The 22,616-nt window shown below is 42.6% G+C and overlaps 1 protein-coding gene across 2 annotated transcripts in view; it reads right to left on the reverse strand.

The window, feature by feature from the left end:
* AOAH (acyloxyacyl hydrolase) overlaps positions 1 to 22,616 on the reverse strand; it is an 82,326-nt gene that overhangs the window by 53,973 nt on the left and 5,737 nt on the right. Inside the window, exons 1-4 of one of the 2 annotated variants that reach the window (XM_059473377.1) lie at positions 19,548 to 19,649; positions 19,025 to 19,188; positions 5,609 to 5,704; positions 1,094 to 1,154 (exon numbers count right to left, since the gene is read on the reverse strand). In XM_059473377.1, the coding sequence (XP_059329360.1) occupies positions 1,094 to 1,154; positions 5,609 to 5,704; positions 19,025 to 19,187 (320 nt within the window). In that variant the 5' untranslated portion in view covers position 19,188; positions 19,548 to 19,649. Of the gene's footprint in view, positions 1 to 1,093; positions 1,155 to 5,608; positions 5,705 to 19,024; positions 19,189 to 19,547; positions 19,650 to 22,616 lie in introns of those variants that run through there. The other variant, XM_059473383.1, reaches the window with a different exon arrangement.

A 22,616-nucleotide genomic window follows, 5' to 3' on the forward strand; every position in this document is an offset into this window, starting at 1 on the left:
ATGGTGCATAAACAAAGACTATTATGTTTTTCTGGGCTCTTGAAAGTGGAAGCTATTTCCATGGGAAGCTAAATCTTCCCAACACACCACACAATAATCTCAGCTCCCTTCACCGTGGCCCATAACCGCTGCTCAGTACAGTGCTGCGTTCTAATGATTTTCTGCCACGACATCCTACTCAGCATTTAAAACTGGAACCCAGGATGATGGAAAAGGACTGTGCTGTACACGCAGCACCTGAATCAAATGCATTATAACTATTCTAGTTTTTTAATCAATCATAAGCCTGACAAAGATTTAAAGGTTAAAGTTAATGCATATGCAATTTGGCACATATGAAGGTTCAATCATTAACTCAACAACATAACCAGAAATCTTCCAAAGATCCTTAACCTTTAATCACCAAGCACGAGTGCTAGGACTGTTTCTTCCTTTTTGGGACACACCTCTGGGCTAATTAGGAATTAAATTAAAATGTTTGATTACAGCATTTCTTAGTCCTGTAAGCACTTTGCAGTCCCTTGGTTAGTTTTAAAAACAAAAATAAAAGCCCTAGGGAAGAAGAAGGTCTAGTAAAAGCTCTGTTAATTAAACTAAGAACTTTCAAAGAGGAATAAAATGACCTACATTTTATTTTTTTAATCACTTAGATTAAATAGTAGGCTTCCCCAAGAGTGCATATCAAGGTCAGGGCTGAGAGCATGTAGGGGCTGACAATTAGAAAGCCTGATTAAAGGCAGAATGGAAAGCAAGAGCCAGGCAACAACTATGTGATTTTATAGAACCTGTCTCACACACACGGGTTATTCAAATTCCTCCCTCAGCCAAATGAGCTGAATTTCAAAAGATAATTATGTCAGGTGGGCCTCATCTGAGATTTAAATGGAATATCAAAATGGTTACCAGTGGCAGCCTGTGTTTATTCACTCAGGAATAGCTGTGCCAAATGCCAAACCAGAATCACTGTGAAGCATCTCTGCTTTAAAAATAATGTGAATTTAGGAGTGAAATCCCTCCACTTCAACCTGACAGCACATCTGTACATGTCAAGTACAAACTAAGCAAAAATCTAAGAGGACACAGCAATACTTACAGTTCAGCTATGTGTGGTCCATAAAGTTCAGCAAGCACATAACAGAAACCTTGCAGTTTTTCTAGAAAACACAATTTAAAGTTTTTTTTTAAAGTAATTGAACATGGTAAAACTGGTTTTGTAGCAGTCAAAATACAGAAACAGTTGGTTCATTGAGGTGAATGCTGGTTTACCTTAGGGGAAGGCATGTGAATGTCTGACCTCAGTGTAGCGCCAGAGAATGGGAAAATCTGCATTTCTAATCTTACCTAAAATCCTTCTACCTTTAGGTAAGTTGCATGATAAAGACTAAAAAGGATAACTAGCTTTTGGTAATTTTTCTGAGCATGGCATAATGGAAAAGTCAAAAGAAATTGTGCATGCCACAGCATCTTCTAAGCACTTTAAACAAACATCTCAGTAGGTTTGGAAGAAGTAGGAAAACAAACACATAAATCAAAGTGCAGAAAGTGATATTGGGCTTGATGCTACTCCTAGAACTGCCTTGGAGCTTCTGGGGGCTTGTTAAGAGAATATGTTTTGTGTCGAGCAGGAGTTGTGCAGGAGTAATTGCATTCAAAGAAATACCTGACACTTCTCATTTGGCTTCCTTTCATAGTCTACAAACACGAGCCTTTCTGGGATGCTGGTTCAGGTGGTTTCCTTAATATGTGTGAAGCATGTCATTGATAAGACAGCTCATCAGAGATTCCTTTAAGGTACTGTTGTAAAATAACAGGTGATCCATGGATCTGGGCAAAGACACTGAGGGAGAGGGGGGATTTGAATACAAGCAGGGCACTGATCTGACAGCCCTACGAAGGAAAACTGCATGTTTCTTGGCCTGAACAGACTAGAGCTGGTTAACCATGCACATATCCTGCAAAGGAGGTGCCAGGCTTGCTCCAGCTGGGGTGATGCTGTGAAATGTCATAAGAGACAGGTTCACACAAGTGCTGTGACAACAAACTTGCAGCTCCTCAAACTCCTCAGAGTTTTCTCTTGCACCTCCATTACCCAGACAGCTAACTATCTGTACCTGGTGAAGAAAGCACAGAGTATTCTCATCTTTCACTGAGAAAAGCCACAGAAACATCCAAAGCAGTCACTTCCCTCTGACTTTGGGCTGAATATTCAATTTAACCAGTGACAGGCTGGTCATGCCCAGGGCTGGGGGGCTGCTGCATACAGGGTGGGAAGTTCTGCTGTGTGGAGGGTACAAACCCTTGTGTCAGGGACTCCACTGGTGGGTATGGCTGTGCTCCTGCTCCCACAGCTGCTCTCCTGCAGCCACCCCAGCTGGCAACCTAAGAAAGGAGGCACGGCACCAGGAAATCATAGGAGGGAGTGAAGAGATTAATTTTCCCAACACCCTCCTACTCAGGGTGTTGCAGGCAGCTCCTGTAACTACAGTAGCTGATTTTTCTTATTCCATGACAGGTGTTTTATTTCAATCAAGTTATTAGCTTCATTTCTTTGCCTCCTTTGCCGCATAACTCCTCACTATTGGCTCTTTAGAAGCAATCTGCAAGTAAAAATTGGTCTCCTGACTAGAATTAGATTTTATTCTTGTTCACCTAAAATGAAAGATGTTGCAGACATCAATAACCCTGTGTTTGGCATCACTGCTGATTAGAACACTCTCTGATGAGGCTTGCCGGGGGGGGTACCTGGCTCCCTAAGGTAGCCTGCAGGCAAACGTGGCTGGCTTCCCCAACACCTCCCCAGTGCATCACAGGTGATAGTCTCCTTATGAGCTTCCCAAACCAGCTGGTTTCCACAACATTTTTGGCTCTGGAGGAGCCAGCTGGCTGCTGTAACCTCTCCTGGTGTCTGAGAAGAGAGCAGAGTTTGGCTGCCTATCAGCTCTGGGGAGCTGATATAGGTGCATTGCTGGTCACACTGATTTCCTTAACGCATATAGGAAACTTAACCTGTAATTACCCCATGGTGTAAAAAATGATAAAAGGAGGTAAAAGGAATAGTAATAATGTTAAATTATTGTTGAGCACGTGAAGTCCTCTTGGAAGATTCAGATGCCATTCAGGCTTTGGCTTTCAACAAAAAACCAAGACCAAAGCCACAGACAGCATTTACAGGACTTGCCATTGGAGCCAGGCTGCATTCATGTGTTCACAAATCTCCAGCTCTGCTAACACACACAAGGAGAGGATATTGCAAAGAGAAATCTCTCTTAGGAAGAAGCAGTGTAAGTCAGAAAAGAGGGGGAGAGAAAGAGAAAAATGATGAATAACTGTGGGTGTTCAGGGGCAAAAAAAGAGCTTAAACAAAACTAAATGCTGGAAAATTCAGAGAAAAATGTAGAGTATACTTGCTTCAGATGAAAGAGATCCCCTAAGATGCCTTAGATCCCCTAAGAACAGTCCGGAAGGTTTTTCTATATAGCTTCATGGTCCTGGAAACACAAATGCTGGCTGAGTCCCAGAGAATAAATATTTGCAAAAAGGATGCTATTATCACATTGCCATTTGCACTTGAGCTCTAAGGTGTTTGCACAGCCGTGGTCAACACAGTAGCAGAGCATGACTCAGAGGCAAAGCTGGAGGCAGAGGGTCTCAAAGCACATTTCAGGTAACAGACACCTCTGTGTCATCAAGCAGACAGTCAGCATCCAGGTAAACATACATATTTGCTAACAACACCTCTTACACTGTAAATACTGCCCCCTTCCCCCAGACCTGGCCTTTCTATCTGCTCAAGAGCCTTCTTCACTCATGACTTTACTGTTCTTATTGTCACGGGTCTATTTGCCATGTCGCTTGAGTCACACACATTGCAAGCATTTCCATACAAATGAGGCTGTGCCTCTGTTTTCTACACAGCCCGTGAGATTGAGTGGGACTGACAGGTACTGAAATTTTCTCTCTTTTTCTCTAAGCATTTTTTATTCTCCAACATCACATAACTTTACAGAAGGCTTGATCCAAACCTGACTCAATTGTAATCAGAATTATAGGGGGCCCTCAAAAAAAACACTTTCTAAGGTTTCTACACCTTAGGAGAAGCCTTGCTGCCGTTAATTTGTCGCTGTTATTCTTGCTATGGATTGTAGGCATGTGCATAATAATGAAATTGTCTCTGTGTGAAATGCATGACCTGCTTTAGTAGGTTTGCTCCTCACTAGCATCCAAAGCTTTTCTGCTGTTTCAAGCAGCAAGAGGAAACTGTTGATTCCTGCTGGGCTGCAGTGTTCACCTCCCAGGAGAGGATAAATCGGGTTACACTGTAGCTCCCACACAATCCATGGGATTTTTCACTCCTTTCAAGTTCAGGGTCAGGTTTTTTTTCTACTGGGTATATCCATGCATCTCAGAAGGTAACTGGATTATACAGATTCAACTAAAGGGATAATAGGATTTTATGTGTGTAAAGAATGGCAGCTGAAAAGAAATATCTTGACATGTCAGAAGAACAAGGTCCACTGAGTGAATCATGAGCACAGAGCTAGCATGTCATAATTTAAAGAAGAAAATTGTGTTTTAATAGCAGGATCAGTGCTTCTAATTGCAACTTCATGGTTATGTGCCTGTAATTTACAACACTGAGGATATGACTTATAGAATAGAAATCAGATAAGCGTCATTCTATCGATGACTGAATCCTAGCAATTAGCTCCCTGCCCCATTCTGCCTTGGGAAATCCTTCCTTGGAAAGGAGGGAATTAATATTCTACACGTATCATCTGTGAAACTGGGGTCTACAGAGCGAGATGGTTTCTCAGAGACACAATTCATGAAATCATATAAAAATGACATTTTAATGAAGAATCCTAAGCCATCTTTTTACATTAATAACATTAAAAAGATATCATGAATGTGAGATCTAGCTACTTAAATAGTTATAGGAGTGGTGTATGAGGCCCAGAGCTATTCTGGCATTCAAACTGTTCTCTATTTAGGGGTGTGCCTGTGGAGCTCCAGCCTCCTTTGGGTAGATAAAATAAGGGGCAGAAAAAGGGGAGTCTTACATATATTCACATGGAATAGATATTGCTTTTGAAATTTGTATCACAAATTACATTTCAGTAGCTTTTCTGTGCACATAAGTGCTCACATCTTACACCTGTCAGCCTCATCTCATTTTTAAAATTTTACAATAGCAGTTCCCATACCCGCTGAAAACATTTTCATCTTCACTGTTGCTACAAAGACCCGTATCAACAAGCAGGAGGAGTGGTGGGGCACACATTGAATCTATTCTTAAGCTGCTAACAAAGAGACTAAGGGGAAAAAAAGGAAGGGAACTGGTCTGCATGTGTTGGTGCTCACGTGTGTGGGTGTGGTTTAATATAGCCCTATTCACTCTAACTTTTGGGACAAAACCCCAGCTCTGAATCTAAGTGAAGCCATGTCCTGACTTCCCTGTAAATAGCAACTTGCTATCTCCCAGCTGCACACATTTGAGGTACTGCACAAGAGGTGGATAAAGTTTTTTCAGACTTCCCATGTGAGTTTTTAATTAACAGGGAAACACATCAGCACCAGCGTGACATATGGCACATTATTTGGTACTTACCAGGTATGTAGTCACACAGCCTCTCCACAGCTGCCTTCACTGTACTGTTGTGCCACTGTGCAAGCTGTTCGATGACAGACACCACGAGCACGCATCCTTCAAGAAAACAAAGAACCAAAAAGAGGGAATACCATTATTGGTGAAATGTTGTGAAGCACCCTGCACCACAGAAGTGTTTCTGGCATCTTTGGGCATTTCATTTCTTGAGATGCTCCGTGGCAGCGTTCAAGGGCAAAAAATATAAGTGGATTCCTGCCTTCATTCAAACCCTATAAGTTATTAGAGAGAGGATGCTGATTCCAGAGGAGAACACAGAACAGCCTGGCTTTTACAGCACTGTATGGTGCTCCTGGAAAAATGACTCCATTCTTTCAAGGTTGAAAATTGAGGAGTCAAAGGGATAGCCATTGTAACAATTGCCTGCTTGATCACCAGCTCTCTCATTTTATCTCACAAGAAAAAAGGTACAGGTCTGTACTTAACAGGACTTTTATACCTCTCCACACAAGCAGCACAGAGAGGTACAAAAACCGGAAACCAAATGTTTGTGACTGCCGACAGAAGAGAAGTCACACCACAGGCGTATGTGCTGGCCATGACAGAGCATCCATGGCATCATTTCTTCACAGACTTTCTGGTGAAGCCCAGTGATGCTCAGCACACACAGGGCTGCTGAGCCCAGCTACACATTTGTTAAAACCAAAATGACTTCACAGTTCATTCTGCTCTGCCTCTGTGGTTGGAAAGAAACCACTTCCTATGACCTATGAATCTGGTTATTTCTCATCACTAATCTGGGTGTGAACAGAGCTAGCAAAGTGTTGCTTGAGATGTGCAGCAGTTTTCCCTCTGCTGTTTTGGGGGTTAAATAGATTCAATTAAATAGATCCCCATGGAACAGTCATTCAAAATCCACATGATGAGCATTCATTTCAAGTCAATTTTAAAATGCTGTAGGTCAGCATTGTGCTTTCTCTGCAGTGGCTTCACCATTTTATGAGGAACACAGCTTTGGTGATGCCAAGTCTGCCCACTGTAGTCAGACCTGTGATGGCCCTGCCTAGACTCAGAGCCACAGTGCAAGAGTGGCAGGTATCCCAGGCCAACAGGAGACAAGGAGCCAGGGTGCCAGGTTCCAGCAGCCTGAATAAGGTTTTCTCTTTGGAATCCCTGTAATAAATCCTGTTTCCTCTCCTGTGCAAGCAATCTCATCTCTGACACTTGCTCTAGCAGGGTCTAGAAATCGAGGTGAGCTGCAGCAATCTGATGTGGCTGCAGACTTACCTTTTTCCAAAGCTCAAGAACATTAATGTTCAGGTTTTCAGACTGGCACAACTCTTCAAAGTGAGCTTCTAAATTCCTTCCAAGCACCTCTACCAATGTGCTATTAAATCAAAGTGCTGTTTTTCAACATAAATAACTCTGATGCTTCTATAGCAAGTAAAAGAGAAGGTAGGGCAATTGGAACTTGCTGTAAGACCAATATTTTTGAGTATTCTATACCAAATACAGTAATCCAGAAGAAATTACAGTGAATTTGTCACCGCTTTTGCAGGGATAAAAGCCACTTCCCCATACTTATTAAATAAAAGGCTCACTCAAGATCCTCTGCAGAAGGATTTATAAAGCATGCTAAGAACCATTACCTCCAGTCAGCCTAAAAGAATTGAAGACTAAATAGAGACAGATACAACCAAGAAAAACCCTGAAGCAAGATATTCCATCGTTCCTGCCCCCTCCCCAATTCCCCAAATACCCAGAGTCCATCTAGTCCCAGGAATTAACAGCTAATTAAAAATACAACAGCTGAGAAATAAAAGTTGAATAATAAAGACCCAAACTAAAAGTAAAGGGAAGGTCCAAGATGAAGTGTATAGTGTATTCAGGTCTTGGTCTCAAAGAAAAGGTCAGGGCTCTCTGGTCCAGGTTTAACCTTACTACAGCTTTATTATAAAATAGTTTGGGTTGGAAGGGACTTTTATAGTCCAAGTCCTGCAGTGAGCAGGGCCATCTTCCCCTAGATGAGGTTGCTCAGAGCCCTGTTCAACTTGATCTCAAATGTTTCCAGGGACAGGACATCCAGCAGTTCCACAGTTGTGGTGGTGGATGTTAAAGAGTGCAAGAAACTTCAGCTGTTTTAGTGCAAATCATGCCCTGCACTGGCCTCAGGCACGGAAACCAGACCCTGGCTCCTTTGCCAGGCTAGGGTGGAAATAGCCTTGCTGTACTGACTCCAGCCTTTAGCACTGAGATGGCACTGCACATTCTGACAACACATCATAACACATCTAAAAGTCATTACATAAAGGCTATATTATTAACACACATGAACAACCTGCAGACAACAGGGACTACCCTTGCCCTCACCTCTATGTCTATTTTATTCATGAGGATGGAAGCTCAGAAAAATTAAATTACCTAAATGATAACTTAACCACAAAACCACACAATCTTTCTGTGCTTTCCTTTCTACTCTTACCAAGGTCAGATGTTCATCTATCAATCATGCTGTCTAGATGTCAGAAAGACAAAAAGGAGTCCAAGCAGAGAGGCAGGGAGAAGATATTTTCCAAGGTTATTTTCTTCATATTTTCCAAGGTGCACAGCTTTTGTTGTTTTACCTCTCAATCTTCTGCTCCATGAGCGGAAGGATTCTACAGAATCATAGAATTGTTTAGGTTGGAGTTGGCAGTGTCACCTACTGCAGCAGAGAGAAGTGTTTCTCATTTTGCCTGTGCTGGGTAACCCAGTGCTCCGGCACCTGCAGCCAGGGGCTGCAGAAAAAAGGGATTATGGACAAAGAGCTCAAAATTCAAAAAATTGGGCTGAGAATAAAAATACCATTGACATTTTCAATTTCTCTGTTATACAGTTCCCACTGAAGATGTAAGTTTCTCTCTCATGTTTGTCAAACTACCACAGGGGGAGTGAGAAAAAAAAACCTGCTGTTTTTGGTTCAGCTCTGCAAAATAAACAGAATTCCTAATCACAAACACAATCATGCAGGTATCCCCACTCAAAGAGCAATCTCCCAGCAATTAAAAAAAAATTTTCATGTTGATTAAGTCAGACAGACACCTTTCTGTCTATTGAACCAGGCCGAAAGGCAAATCTGCTTCACATGAGGATTAACGGAGCCAACACTGAGACTGAGCAGTACTTAATGCAGTACCTCAGGCTACTAGATGCTATATGAATATAAACAACAATAATAACAGCCTGACTACTTGGGAAAAACCTCCAGATCTGAACTTCAAAATGTTTGCTCTCATAAACTCATCCTCACTCTCAGAGAGGATGTTTCTGCTCATGATATTACACCCTCCCCACTCTGGGCACCTGCAGACCACACCTGGGTTATCCAAATGCTCCCTCCTCAAGTGCAGTTATTCCACATGAAATCCCACACTCCATGGGACAAGCTGATAAAGTCTTGGCTGATTTTCAAAAGGATCTGCAGGCACTGCAGCTGGAGTCTCTGGAAGTGAATTTGGAGAGTCTCCCAATCCTCTGGTAGGAAAGGTGCTCCCAGGGAACATATTCCACCAGCATATATGATATTGGCTGAACTGGTCTCTGTCCTCCACATCTGCCTGGGCTTTTATCAGTTGCCCTTGGTTGACCCCTCCTTACTTCTTGTGAGCTGTGCCCTGGGGGTTGCTTGCTTATGTGTTGGTTCTGCTGATCTCAAAGCCTTTCATTTAGGCTGATGCTGTCAGGAGCAGTTTTTGGGCTGGAGATTCTAAAATACTCAGAAAAAAGGTGGAACCCTGTGAGGAGGGAGGACAAATATTCCAAGGGGACTCACTGCAGCAGAGAGAGGCTAATCTATCTATGCTCTACCTGGTTTATTTTCGTGGAAACGTTCCTCCCCAGTAATTCAGATTTATCCTCTAGGAGAACTTATCTGTGGTGTTGGGCGATAGGTAAACTTCAAGAGGTTAGTGTCCATGAAAGTTATTTCAAACTATCCTTGCTTTTACTACAAACCTGCTCTCTTTTTATCATCTTCCTCTGCATTGAGTGGCAGGAACAGAAATGCTGAGCACTTGTCCTAGTATTTTATAGGTCTTAATTCCACTGGCTAAAAATGGAAAATAATTATAGACTAAAAAGGGCAGGGGGAAATCAGATGTCTTTGACTGTAAAAATCTCATAGCTTTAATTACTTATGACATGTACAAGAATATAAACTTTTAAGTGGTCTGGCATCAGTAGGAAAGCACATCCAGATCTGACCAGTCATTAGCAGCTATTGCTTGCTTTTAATTCACTAGATATTTAGATGTGATTTATTTCTCATCATGAGCTGGACACATATAAGGCAACATAAATAGGCTGCATCATTAAATAAAGCTCTTTTTCTTTTTTTTTTTTTTTTTTACTGTTGCACATGATTTTCTTCAGAAACAACTTTCAGTAAGTTGATTCTGCTATCTCACTTCAATAATAGGTTTCAATACCTTGACAGGCTGAAGGATGTTTTTCTCTGAAAGAAATTCATTGGCATTACAATACCTACGAGGCATTAGAAACTAGACTGTGGTATTAATAAATGCCTGTCGCTTTTAGCAATGGCTTGTCCCATCTGCTATTAATTTCTGAAGAGATAAGACAAGACCATAACCATTTGGCTCAGTGCAGTAAGGTGAAAACTCACACATCAGGAAGTACTTCTTTCCATATATTTGAAGGTAGTGTGTAATAAAAAAATGCCATTTCCAATAAGCTCAGAAAAAAAATCCTACCCCAATAATAAAATCAGAACTAGAGGAATTCATTGCTTAGCTGTGAAGCCTCTGGCAGTTTGAGCAGACTATTTAACTTAAATCCACTTCTGCCGCACAAGTTTGAAAGGCTCTATAATTAGAATTATACCTAGGGATGTCAAGAAGTTTTTGGATAGTGAAAGCTGCCTCTCTAAGTTTCAGATTTGTAGGTATATTTGTCTGAGTAAAACCCTGTTAAATGGGTTTTCTGGCACCTGGCATATCCTCCTCTGCCATTCTTTGCTCATGTTTCCGGATGCTGGATTTATTTCTCACCCCTACAGCCATAAATTAAATGTACCCCCAGAATACAAGGAAGATACGAGTCCAAAAAATGGCCTTGGACAGAAATATTTCTCTGCAAACCCTGTTGACCAGGCTGTGGCCATCCTGCAGCCATTCTGCTTCCTCCTGGTAGAGCAGGAACTGGCGCCTTGCTCGGTGATATGGCAGAACTCTGTCTCAAAAATATGTCTGCTGCAGCAAGGCTCCACACGCATGTAGCCATTTATCCCATTCCTGGCTTTATGCAGAAAATGAAAGGTTTCCCAAAACACAGTCTTAGATTCTTCCATTTATAGATGATCCTAAGTTCCAAGATATCCCTTAAAGCCTACAGGTGAGGTGACCCAAGAACCTGTCTACAAAAGAGGATATTGCTACTCCTTGTGCTGACAGTGTTGTTCTGGCATAAAAATACCTCTTTCCAAATTAGTCTAATGCAGTTCTAGTTCAACCATTTCTCTTTGAAATTCACGTGGGCAGATAATAAGAAATAGGGTTTTCTCCTCTGAGATGGGGACATCCATGTGAGTATTCTAGGTGCAGGGAGACCATGGCTATGCAAACTTACAATCCAGGAATGTTTTCTTTTTCATATTATCATAGCATTTGGGTTTGGGTTGAAAGAGACCTTAAAGATCATCCAGTTTGAACCACCCCCAGTCACGGGCAGGGACACCTTCCACTGTTCCAGGCTGCTCAAAGCCCATCCAACTTGGCCTTGAACAAAGCCAGGGATGGGGCTTCCACAACTTCTCTGGGCATCCTGTGCCAGCATCTCACTCACTATTATATTCCTTTCCTAACAGGGCCCAATATCTCTATTGCCTTCCTGCACTGCTTCTCATTGCTGAGCTGATACTTTCAAAGAACAGCCCTTTATAACCTCAAGATGTCATTCCAGCTCAATGAAATATTCAGCTCAAATGACATACCTGTATATGCAAAGTATAGGCAGTTATCTTCCCATATACAGCCAGAGGATTTGTTGCTTTGAAAGGTAATTTGGAAATGGATCTGAGTGATAGTCTTTTAACTCAGACTTTGCTTCCTATTCCATTTACAGAATTAATGTATTTTATAGAGATACTGAGGTGATTGAACATAATTATAGGTATCCATATTCAAATATGTTGGCATATACGTGACCCTTTCACCCTTAATTTGCTAAGTCTTATGAAATATCTTGGAAATACTAAAAGGTACACTATTAACAAACCTGTCACTGGGCATTAAATTACACATAGTGTAGTGACTAAAGAAATTTAAAAAATATTAATATAAAAATAGCAGCATTTTGAGCACATTAGTAACAAATTCCATCAAAATCTGGAATACCAGTTATTATTTCTGTTGCTCATGAAAAAGCAGTGGGACACCTCAGGCATCCTAACTTGAGAGCTCCAGTCATTAATTTTTGCTTCATTTAGACACACAACAAGGACTTTGATAAAGCTATGACAGTACAGAAAATTCAGTTTCCATCTAGTGGAAGACTCTGGTATCCATACCTGGCAGCCAAATGTATCCCTAGTGTTTCCTACATTACACTTCAAAGAGCCCTATTTAATAAAATCTATAACCCTAGGCATTTCCAATAGAAATGTTTTCTGTATTAATTAATATGAAAAAAAACCTATGTATGTATGTGTGTCACTAACACATTTTTCTTTTCCAAATCAGGAAAAGGTATTGAAAATTTACTGAAACCTGAATGCTGGCAGGGGGTGTTAATGTAAGTGGATAAATGTATCCTTGTTGGAAAAGCTTCCCTGTTTCAGGATTCTGAATGCAAGAAACTTTTTTTCAGATACACAGCTCCTAAAAGCAGTAAAAATAATTGCCTTAAACATGAGCAGTAGCTCTCTGTAGGGTTAACACATGAACAAGAGTGAGAGGCACACACATGGGAATCAGCGTCCAAACACACAATCAATAAAATGATTATTATGCTCAAGGCAAGCATCAGTAATGCAGAATGTACAAGACTACCCATGTGTAAAAATGCACATAGATGTGATTTTGTATTTACCCGCACATAGATATGGATGTGTTGGCATGCTGAGCACATCCTTTCATTGTGATCAATAGTATTTACATTTTAGAATCCTAAGCTTTCAGTAAGACTTGGGGTGATTTTGGAAAAGAAATTTTTGCCATCAATTGCTGAAAAGTTGCTGAGTGGTTGCTTTAGTATCTCTACTGTACTATTCCCATACCTGTGTTTGTGCTAGCTAAAGTATAATCATAGGGAAAAATGTTAGGGTCAAATTTAGTATTTATTGCTGATCATGAGGTCAAACTTTGTGGCTGATTAAACAGAGCAATGCTGGCGAAGTGGGCAGAGCTGCTATGGCTTGGAACTGACTGAGCTGTAATCAAAGTAGATTCGCAACCTTTTAGAGTAAAATACATTGTGGTGCTCAGTGATATTGAGCAAGGCTTTTTGACAGAACTCAGTGAGCTGTAAATTATATGTTCTGTCATGGTACCCCCCCAGACAAAATGTGCACAGCCTCTCTGCCTGAGCACAGTTGTTAAAAGCCTCCATCTCCATTTGGCAAGTTCCATTGTGTGAAGTTATCGGCAACTCCAAACGCCACCAATCCTGCTGTCACTCCAAGGGGCATATTTCATCCCTGCACTCATGCACAGCTAGACAGAGGCAAACTGTTGAGGACAATGACTACCAGGCAAATCAACACAGGTAGAGGTCAGCATTTTACTCTGCTGGTAGCTCAGAAACACCCGTTCTTTAACGCAATCAGAGCTGAAAATACGTTTCGAAAACATGCTTCTTCATATGCTAGGAACTGTGTGCTGCTGGCTGAATGGAGGTGGTGACCCACAAAGGTTGCTGAGAATGGCATTATATCGAGCACAAAGATGGGGAAATTTGCTTTTCTGGCTGCTGACCCACAGGATCTCTGCTTGCTAGCAGAGAAAATGGAGAGCACTGCTGTCTGGCTCTATTGAGGGCTCCCTGACTAAACAGCTCGTTCTGAAAAGGGCAACCAAAGTTAATCGCCAATAGAGCAGGGCAGTCTGCTGTGGGGGGGAAACAAATAAATGCTGCTCTTTGCAAATGCTTCTTGCAGCCACAGCACACAACTCCAGAAATGCTGGCCTGGAGTAAGTCCTCTTACAAAACCTCTGCCCCAACAGATGACCTAAACCACCTAGGCCCTTCTAAAGGCACAGGGCAGACACGGTTTGTAAAGATCCCTAATGAGGTCTTCTACAGATTTCTAGGAACTTCTTACTCTGCTCGCTTATCACTGTCACAACAAAATCCTCTTCCTAACCTGAATGCCCCCATGAGAACCCACTTCTGTTACTTCTTGGAGAATGGATCACACCTTTAATGCTTTCACGGACAGATATATCTTTCCTCAAGTTTTTCTCCTCTAGACTAATTAACTCTAATTTATTCACTCTTCTTTCATAGCTTATGCTTGTTTTTCTCTGAAACCTCCTGTCACTGTGCATCGTTCTTCCCCAAAAGGGAAGGCATAAATTCCTCTGAGGCTTTGTCAATGCTGAGAAAGGTAACAGGTTACTTCACATGTCTTGCAAGCTGACTTCTGTTCGCACGTCTCGGTGCGTGCCACGTGTGTGTGCTTTGTGACAGCAGGCTATCATTGTGCCACTACAAGCCCAGATCATCTTCCTCAGGGATGCTACCCAGCCGGTTGATCCTCATCTGCTGTGTGTGTCTTTGACTATTCCCGCTGAAGTGAGTGCCTTCAACATTCCCATATTGAAATTACCTTTTCAGAATGCAAGTACTCCAAGTTGTCAAGCTTGTTTCGAATTCAATTCTGCCCTAATTTTACTTGCAAACAATTTCAGCTTTACATGAACTGATTTAATTTAATAGCTAGTTACCCTGACTAGTGGAAATATAGAATGTTAGTATGTTCAAAAGAGAAGTCCAAGAAAGACCTGATTTTGTACATTCTTTTGCTTAGAGAGAGAGCTACTTGTAATTACCTTCTGAACAAGACTACCCATCAGTTTTGTTCTGCCCTGTAGAAGCTCGATCACTGTCACACATCTCTCAAGCCTAAGATTGGAGCTGAGGTAGTACCAAAAGTCTTACTAAAGCCCAGCTATGATATCTGCTTCTTATTCCATGTCTACATGGCATTATCCCATTGGCAAAGAAAATTAGATTGATCTGACACTACGTTTGGAAGGTATTTTTAAAAGGTTTTATTAACTATTTCAGGATTTTTCTAGGATTTGATTTTTAACTGACTAATCTACCATTCAGCAAATTCCCTTTCCTACTATGTTGAAGGAAGACAAATACAGAAGTTCCCATCTGTCTTTCAGTGTCCCCCCTCACTTTCTGCATCCTCCAGGGCAGCTTCTGTCTTTTCTGAGGCTGCTTCAGGTACCTCTGGATGAAGTCACCTTTGCTAGAGAGCAGAGCAGTTTGCAAAAAACCTTTAGGGGCTCTGTGGTATGTAAGGGTGGAATTGAATAAAAGCTTTAAAAATCAGTTGAAAAATGATGAAATATTAACACCTGTGTCAACAGTTTACCAGTGTTACTGTACTGTCTTAATATTAAGTAAAACTTTGCTTGCCTTTTGAAATAGGTAGTACTTTCCTCATTTGGAAGATGATAAAGTAAAGACCTGATCATATGAAATGTTCATTCATGCTTAATTTTTGAGAGAAAAGTACACAGCATCTCTTTCTTAGGATGCCACACTGAAACAGTCAGGCTGCACTCAACAAAAGGATTTTTATGGCTCATCCCAAATAAATCCCTTAAGCCATGCTGTCTATTAGTAACAAACCCAGAAAGGAAAGCCAGACTCAGCATGTAGCTCCCAAACCTGTGCACAAAACAGAAGCTCACTGCCTTTGCAGGAGGAAAACAGCTTCACCAGCTTTTGCATGTAGGAAAACTTAGAAAAGCCCTTTTACCTCTCATAAGGTAAAACCAGAAAACCATATCACATGCAAAGTGTGCAGAAGGCCCAGAGAAAGGGCCTGAGCTGATTTAACAGAATGCTAAAATGGTGGCATTTTAGCAGCCTGAGGAGACAGGAAATACTGATGGAGAAAAAGACTCTCAGATGCTGGGAAAGTTTTTCTCATGACAAGGCCAAAGAAAAGCCATTTATCTGGTTGTGGTTAGGTACTGCTACAGACCAGTTATCTTAGATAGTTAGGATACAAGGATAGTTATTACATCTGATCCTGTGGTCGGGAAGGTTATTTTTGGGTGTTTTTTCCCCTCTTTGCTGTAACTCTAAAATGCAGCAGCATTAAACCCCTTTTTAGGTGGGAACCCTCCAGTTGTTTTGTTTGTACGTCAAGTCAATTATGAAAAGCCTTTCTCTAAATGAAACAGCCACATTTTTCAGGAAAATGCAGACAACATGATGTGACTCTTTCTACAGTTAGCAAAGGTGATTAAAACCTTTGATAACTGTAGAAAGAGTCACATCATTTTTTATGTGTCTCTTTTTGTGTGACATTTGCTGTCTAAACCTCACTGGAAGCACACCCTCCTCTCCTCCAGCCCCGTTCCATATTGGCACATAGGTGCCTGCCCAAAAAACATTTCCCAGGATCTGCTAAGGGCAGGGAAGCCCCTTGAATTACCCAAATGCTTTGCCAATACAACTGGAATATGCTGGGGCAGATTGTGGTGCCTACCCAGGGAGTGCTGCAAGCAAGGGGAACAGAAGGAGGAAGCAACCAAGTTGCATCACACTTAACAGAGGTACCAGAGCTGCACCTTGCTCTCCTGTCATATTATTTCCACATACTTCTTCAAGAAGTGTGATACTCTCAGTGCAAAGGCTTAATTGGAAATATTTTCTTGGTTTTGTTAGTGAAAGAGCATTCACTTTCTGACTGACTTTGGCTACTAACATAGCAATCTCAGGCAGGTGGTACACAGGAGTGAACAGAAATTCAATGTGCAGCCACCTCATTTCCCTCAGAAAATTGAGACAGATAACTTTGAAAGATTAGACAACTAACCACACATTTAAACTTGCATGAAAAAAAAAAATGCTTCAAGGAAATCTATGCATTTAGCAATAGGAATTTCTCACATTATAAATGAGATAAGATTTAAGGAAGAAATTCTTCATGATGATAGTGAGAAGGCACTGGAACAGGTCATCCAAAAAAGCTGTGCCCTGCCACTATTCAAGGCTTGGCTGCATGGGACTCTGAGCAAGGTGATCAAGTGGAAGCTTCCCTGCCCATGTCAGGGGGATGGAACTACAGGATCTTTAGGGTGCCCTCCAACCCAAACAATTCTATCATTCTCTCTGATTCTATGAAATCATCTTGGCCTTGATCTATGAGGCCGAGAAGACACAGAAGTACTCATGTCTGTTTCTCATTACCTTCCCAGATGGCAAGCTAAGCCAACTAAGTATCTGGGGTCGAGTTGTTGGAAGGAAATAACAAGCTGATCCTGCCTTACTGTCTGCTCCTAAGAGGGCTGGTCATGGAATCAGATGCAAGAGCTGACATTACCCCTGCTCCAAGCCATGCAAGTGCAATCATCAATTCCGCTGTGCTTTCCCCTTCTGCTTGAAAAAAGAAGGGACATTTTCAAGAGTTGGTTGAATGAGCAGCTAATCAGGGAAAGCCCAGAGGTGGCCATCTGGGCTAGCAGCCACCAGCCCTCCCTGCCAGGCTGCCCCTTTAACACTAGCCACACTTCATTTTTATCTTGTGGTTCACAGAGATGGGCACCGTCTGTTTGGGTCCTGAATCAAGCTCACAAGGATGTTTTTGGCTGAAGGGACACTTCAGAAAGATAAACTAGTTGTGGGAGACAGTGTCTCCTCCCTGAACAAAGAGATCCACAGTGGTCCCAGAAATGGGGCTAGCACAGCTCTCCTCCCTTTAGGAGGGAAAAAAAGGACATGTTATCTTGCACAAGGCAACTTCAGTGCAATGTGTGGAATTTAGAACTTTTCTGAATCCTTTTCAACAGGATAGAAAGGCCAGAAAATGCTCACAACCTGACATCTAAAAGCCGCCAGCATAAAAATCCAACAGATCAGCATAGTCACTGCCTTTCCTGTGCCATCAAAACTGTAGCTGCCTTAAGATCTCACCACTAAACAACACCACTTCCCCCTAGCTCTGGCAGCTGCTCGGTCACCACTTGCTTGGCTCCCAGCCCAAACAAGGACAGCCCCTCACAGCCATTTCTGCTTTTCGCCTCCTGTTCTCATGTTCAGGCTGGTGGCTGAACCCCCTCACCACCCTGACTCTCTCTCCTTTTGATTTACCCTGCCCCACCAAAACTGTGTGTGGCTCAGAAGAGAAGCAAAAATCTGCTTTTATCAAGTTCAGGATTGTTATTTTTAACTGTATTCCCCAAGCCACAGTGGAAAGAATTGTTTCCTTCTGAAGGACATAAAACTGTGACAGGGTTTATGTTTCCAGCACAAAGGTGCCTTGGGAAGCTAAAAGAATGATAGAATTTTTTAGACTGAAAAAGGCCTGTAAGATCAACAAGTCCTGCTGATGACAAAGTACAGCATTTGATTGTAATGCATAAGACATATCCATTTGCACACATAAAAAATATAAGCTGCCACATCTCCCTAGGTATATGGAATGCCATGCCAAGGGCATTGCTGGTGCAGAGATATCCACAGTTTACATTGACTCCAGTGTTACCAGTCTCGCTGTGGGAATCACTTAGCCACCTGAGACTGTGGGATACCTACTCCCAGATATAAGTACTGTGGGGATCACCACAGTCACTGAAGTCACGTGAAAATGGGGTTGCCAACTTGCCCCAGTTCAGTGTGGGTCATGCAGACACGTGTGCACACCAAAAGGAAAGGAAATGTGAGGAAGCAGCCTTTGCAACCCAGCTATCCAGAGATGACTATTCAGACCACAAAGACCTCTGGCCCAAGGATAGACCAACCACTCTTAAGAACAGTTTTCCAGGAACTGAAATCAATGAGGAGACCCTGGGAAAGGCTGAAGGGAACTGTGCCTTCCTGTCAGTTAAGCAAAATGAATCATGAGCCCTAAGAAACACTAGGACCTCATAACATCCTATTTCCAGATCCCAGACCTGCAGACATTAAAGCCAACTTCTCAGATGCCATTTCCCGCAGAGCAAAAACATGAGCTTTGGGAAGAAGCCAGTCAAAAACAAAATCATAAAAATATTTCCAGATCCCATGACAGCCTTGCAAAATCTTCAGTGACTGATTCAGCAAAGACTACAAGTATTTTGCAGTACAGCTGTTGAAAGAGATAAAGGAGCGATTTATGATGTGAACAGCAACTCAGCTCCCCAGCGAAGTAAGGAATGAACCAGTCCAGCAGGCAAACAAACCCTCGGTACATACCAACACAGGTGTGTCCTTTGTACAGCCCAAAGGGGAGCGAAGGGGCTCGTGAGTCTTTTCCACGGGGCAGTGGGGAGCAAGAGGCAGTCTTCAGCAGTAGCAAGAGCCCGAGGATGCAGAATAAATTAAGGAATGTTTGCCTAGATGCCTTTTCTTCCTTCATCCTAAGGAAGAAAAAAAGGAAGAAATCAGGCGGGAAGGGTGCAAGTGGACCTGTAGGGTCCACTCCTCCTCAGAGAGTATCCTGCATGGGTGCAGCTTGAAGAGAAGGAGACTGGTGTGCCTGTGCAGCTGTAGTTAACACAGGGACAGATTGCCAGGCGGGGACAGAGACATCCGCCCTCTCATGGGTGCATGGACGATCCCACACTTGCACATCGCAGGTGCTCTCCCGACCCTCAGCCCCTCCCAGGCCCTGCCACCCACTAAACCCAGCGGTCCCACAGGCCTGGGCAGGCGCTGTGAGGATGCCCCAGGCTGCTCCCCAGACCCCCACAGGCCCCCATGTGCAGCTCTTCCCAACCTGCTGGCCTGGGAGGACCCAGAGGGCTGGATGAGGAGCTGTGGCTCAGCGCTCCGGTGTCTCCTGCAGTACCAGCGGATGACTAACGACCTTGAACCACAGAGCCACCCAGCATTAATAACACAAGACACTCCCCTGAACAACCAGTGTTGCAAAAAGGGAAAAAGAAAAAAACAACTCTACAAACCCTTCCCCCTGTGCCGTCACTGCTCTGCCCTCCTCCGCAGAAAAGGAAAGAAAGAAAGGAAAGGAAAAGAAAAGAAAAGAAAAGAAAAGAAAAGAAAAGAAAAGAAAAGAAAAGAAAAGAAAAGAAAAGAAAAGAAAAGAAAAGAAAAGAAAAGAAAAGAAAAGAAAAGAAAAGAAAAGAAAAAGTATCTCTCTGGCTGTCTCTGTAAAATCTCTGACCAAGGTTTCCGTTCGGGAGGACTGAGCGTGAAAAATGAAAGAAGCTGCTCAAGACGGAGCTGCAGGGCTGGGAGGGACAGGGCTGCCGTGCTGGGCTTTTGCCAGGGCTGTAATTCTGCTGGGGCTGAGGCACAGGGATGGGAGGCAGCTGCCAGTGTGAGGGTAGCACAGCGAGCTGAACCCCTGCTCCCATCAGCTTTGAGGACATTCACTTGCAGCCCCCAGCTGCCTGAGAGCCTTGAGAAATCCTGTGCTGTTCCTACTTTGGCAGTCACAACAACTAAAGGTTTCCCTGGCTCTATTTTTTTTAATCCCTCAGACAAGTCATAAACCAGCCATTCCCCAGCCTGAAGCAAAAGCAGGGTAAAACTTGTTTAAATTATGTGAATTCAGAGGTGGAACAAGTCCAAACAGCTACATCCCAGACTCCGTGGATGGAAGGATGGCTTTGAGGAGGCAGTTTAGGACTGAGGCACTGGAGGGACAATGCTGTCCTTGCTCTGCCTCTGCCTTTTTGTGTAAACCTGGGCAAGTCTCTTCCCCTCACAGTGGGCAACGGGTACACATCTTTCCTTTTGATTCCTTCTCTATTTCAGATGTGGGCCGGCCAATGACATGGGTTTGTAAAGGACAATGAGGAGCCTGTCTCATAAAGTATCCCTACATGCTTTCCAGGAATAATTAAAAGAGACTTATAAATAGTGTTGCAAAGAGAAAAACTAGAGAAGGTATTAAACCCAGCAAATTCCAGCCAATTCCTGCAGACTAATATTATCACACATGGATCAGATCCGCTTCATTATTTAATGTGTTTTTTGCAAACCACTTCCTTCCTTGGGAGCCTCCCTTATGACTTTTTAAAGATGGTCCCAGAAAGTTTTCTTCAAATTTAATAAGGAGGATTTGCCTTGTGCTAATGATGATATAATCCAGTGGCTCTGAGGAAAAAAAAATAAGACTATAAAATCTTCAACAGGAATACAAATCACTCTGTATTTCCATTCTTTAAGCCAAGCAATTTGCTTTCAAATGTATGCTTTCCTTTGAAAAATATAAAAATTATTAAACCCAAAATGAAGGTAATAGCTGTTGCCTGAGTTTTGCAAAACTGCTTCTGCTTATCATTCCCCCTATAGCTAGCAATGCTGGTTTTCTTTAATTTTTTTTTAAGAGCAGATAAACAAAAATCATAGTGCAAAGTACCTTATCCATATGCCAATCCTACTGAAATCTGCAGGATGTTTTTCTTAACGCTGTAAAAACTTGCTATAAAAAGACACTGCTACAGGGACTGCAGCTCCATTAAACCCTTTTTAACACACATATCACTTGGTTCCCAATGACACTTTGAAGTCCTTTAAAACTCTGCATATTGGCTCATGAGCGCTTGCTGCAAAAGCAGAGTGCTAATAATAGGCAAGCAAAACCTTCCTAGCAGAGAGGTCCCCGGAATGGCTTCTGCTTTATATCTATTGCAAAACACAAAGCAAAACAACGGCACTTAAAAAGTACAGAGATAGATCCCAAGCTGCTCCCAGGCATGTAAACCTGCTAAGCATGTAGCTCAAGCCTGTAATCAGCTGTATTATTTTCTTTCATTTCAGCCTGTGGAAAGAGCCATGAGATAACTTGGTGTGTAACACAGAGCTGCTTTGCACTCTACCTTGCACGTTAGTGAAGCTCTTAAACCAATTGAAGAAAAAAGCCCCCAAAGCTTTTAAAATATGCAGTCTATGAAGGATTTGCATACTTAGATTTGAAGGCCAGCTGGGAAGGTAAACCCCCTCCCCAGACCGGTGTGAAATCTTTCTTCTTCCCACTCAAATCAGATAGCAAATCCTGCCTTTTGCCAAGCAGATTTTATATTACTTCCAAGTCCTTGACACATTAAGACCTAAAGCTGTCTTGGTACAGGACGAACACTTGATGTTGCCTTTTAATCTTAGTAAGTGCACAAATGATCTCAATGGGAAGTAAAAACAAATTAGACCTGTCCCAAAGGAAGGGATTTGATCATAAATGCTTCCATTGTGCACAACACCCAAGTTAGAGAAGCAGACTTAGGTCAAGGGTGACCAAGGAAATGCTGGCTGCGTAGAATTAAAGAATATGAGAGCTGGAGCAAAAGGACTCTGCCCTCTGCAAAGCATCAGGTACAGAGAGGTGATGTCTGGGGCATCCCCTGCCCAAGAGGGTCTGGCAGGGTCACCCTACAGCTTTTGACCATCTGTGTCTCCTCAGCTCTATTATTTTTTCAATGTGTTTGCAACCTGGGCTTGCAGCAGGTCCAGCCAGGTGGCAGAGGAGTGTGGTTCAGGTGGGTTCTCAGGGCTGGTGGGGCTGCTCAGGGTTGTCATAGCCTGTGAGTGCCTCAGAGCCCTGACATTTGCCTTTGGTGAGCATGAGAGCCAAGTGGGTGGAGGAATGAACGCTGCAGAAATGCTCCTGCACACCACACTAGGTACCCGCCTGCAGCATTACTCACCCAAATAGCGCTGAGAACGCAGTCAGTGTTTTGTCTCTCCAAATGCTCCTTTTGAAAAGGAGGCAAGGACAGCATAGAGCCAGAGGTGCCATGAGTTCAGCACCTCTTGCAGATGGGAAACCCTCAGTGCCCTGAAATAACCCAGCTCCACAGTAATTCACTTGCTATTAGGCAGAAGA

This window comes from Ammospiza nelsoni, chromosome 1 (genome assembly GCF_027579445.1).
Source record: "Ammospiza nelsoni isolate bAmmNel1 chromosome 1, bAmmNel1.pri, whole genome shotgun sequence".
Lineage (NCBI taxonomy): Eukaryota > Metazoa > Chordata > Aves > Passeriformes > Passerellidae > Ammospiza > Ammospiza nelsoni.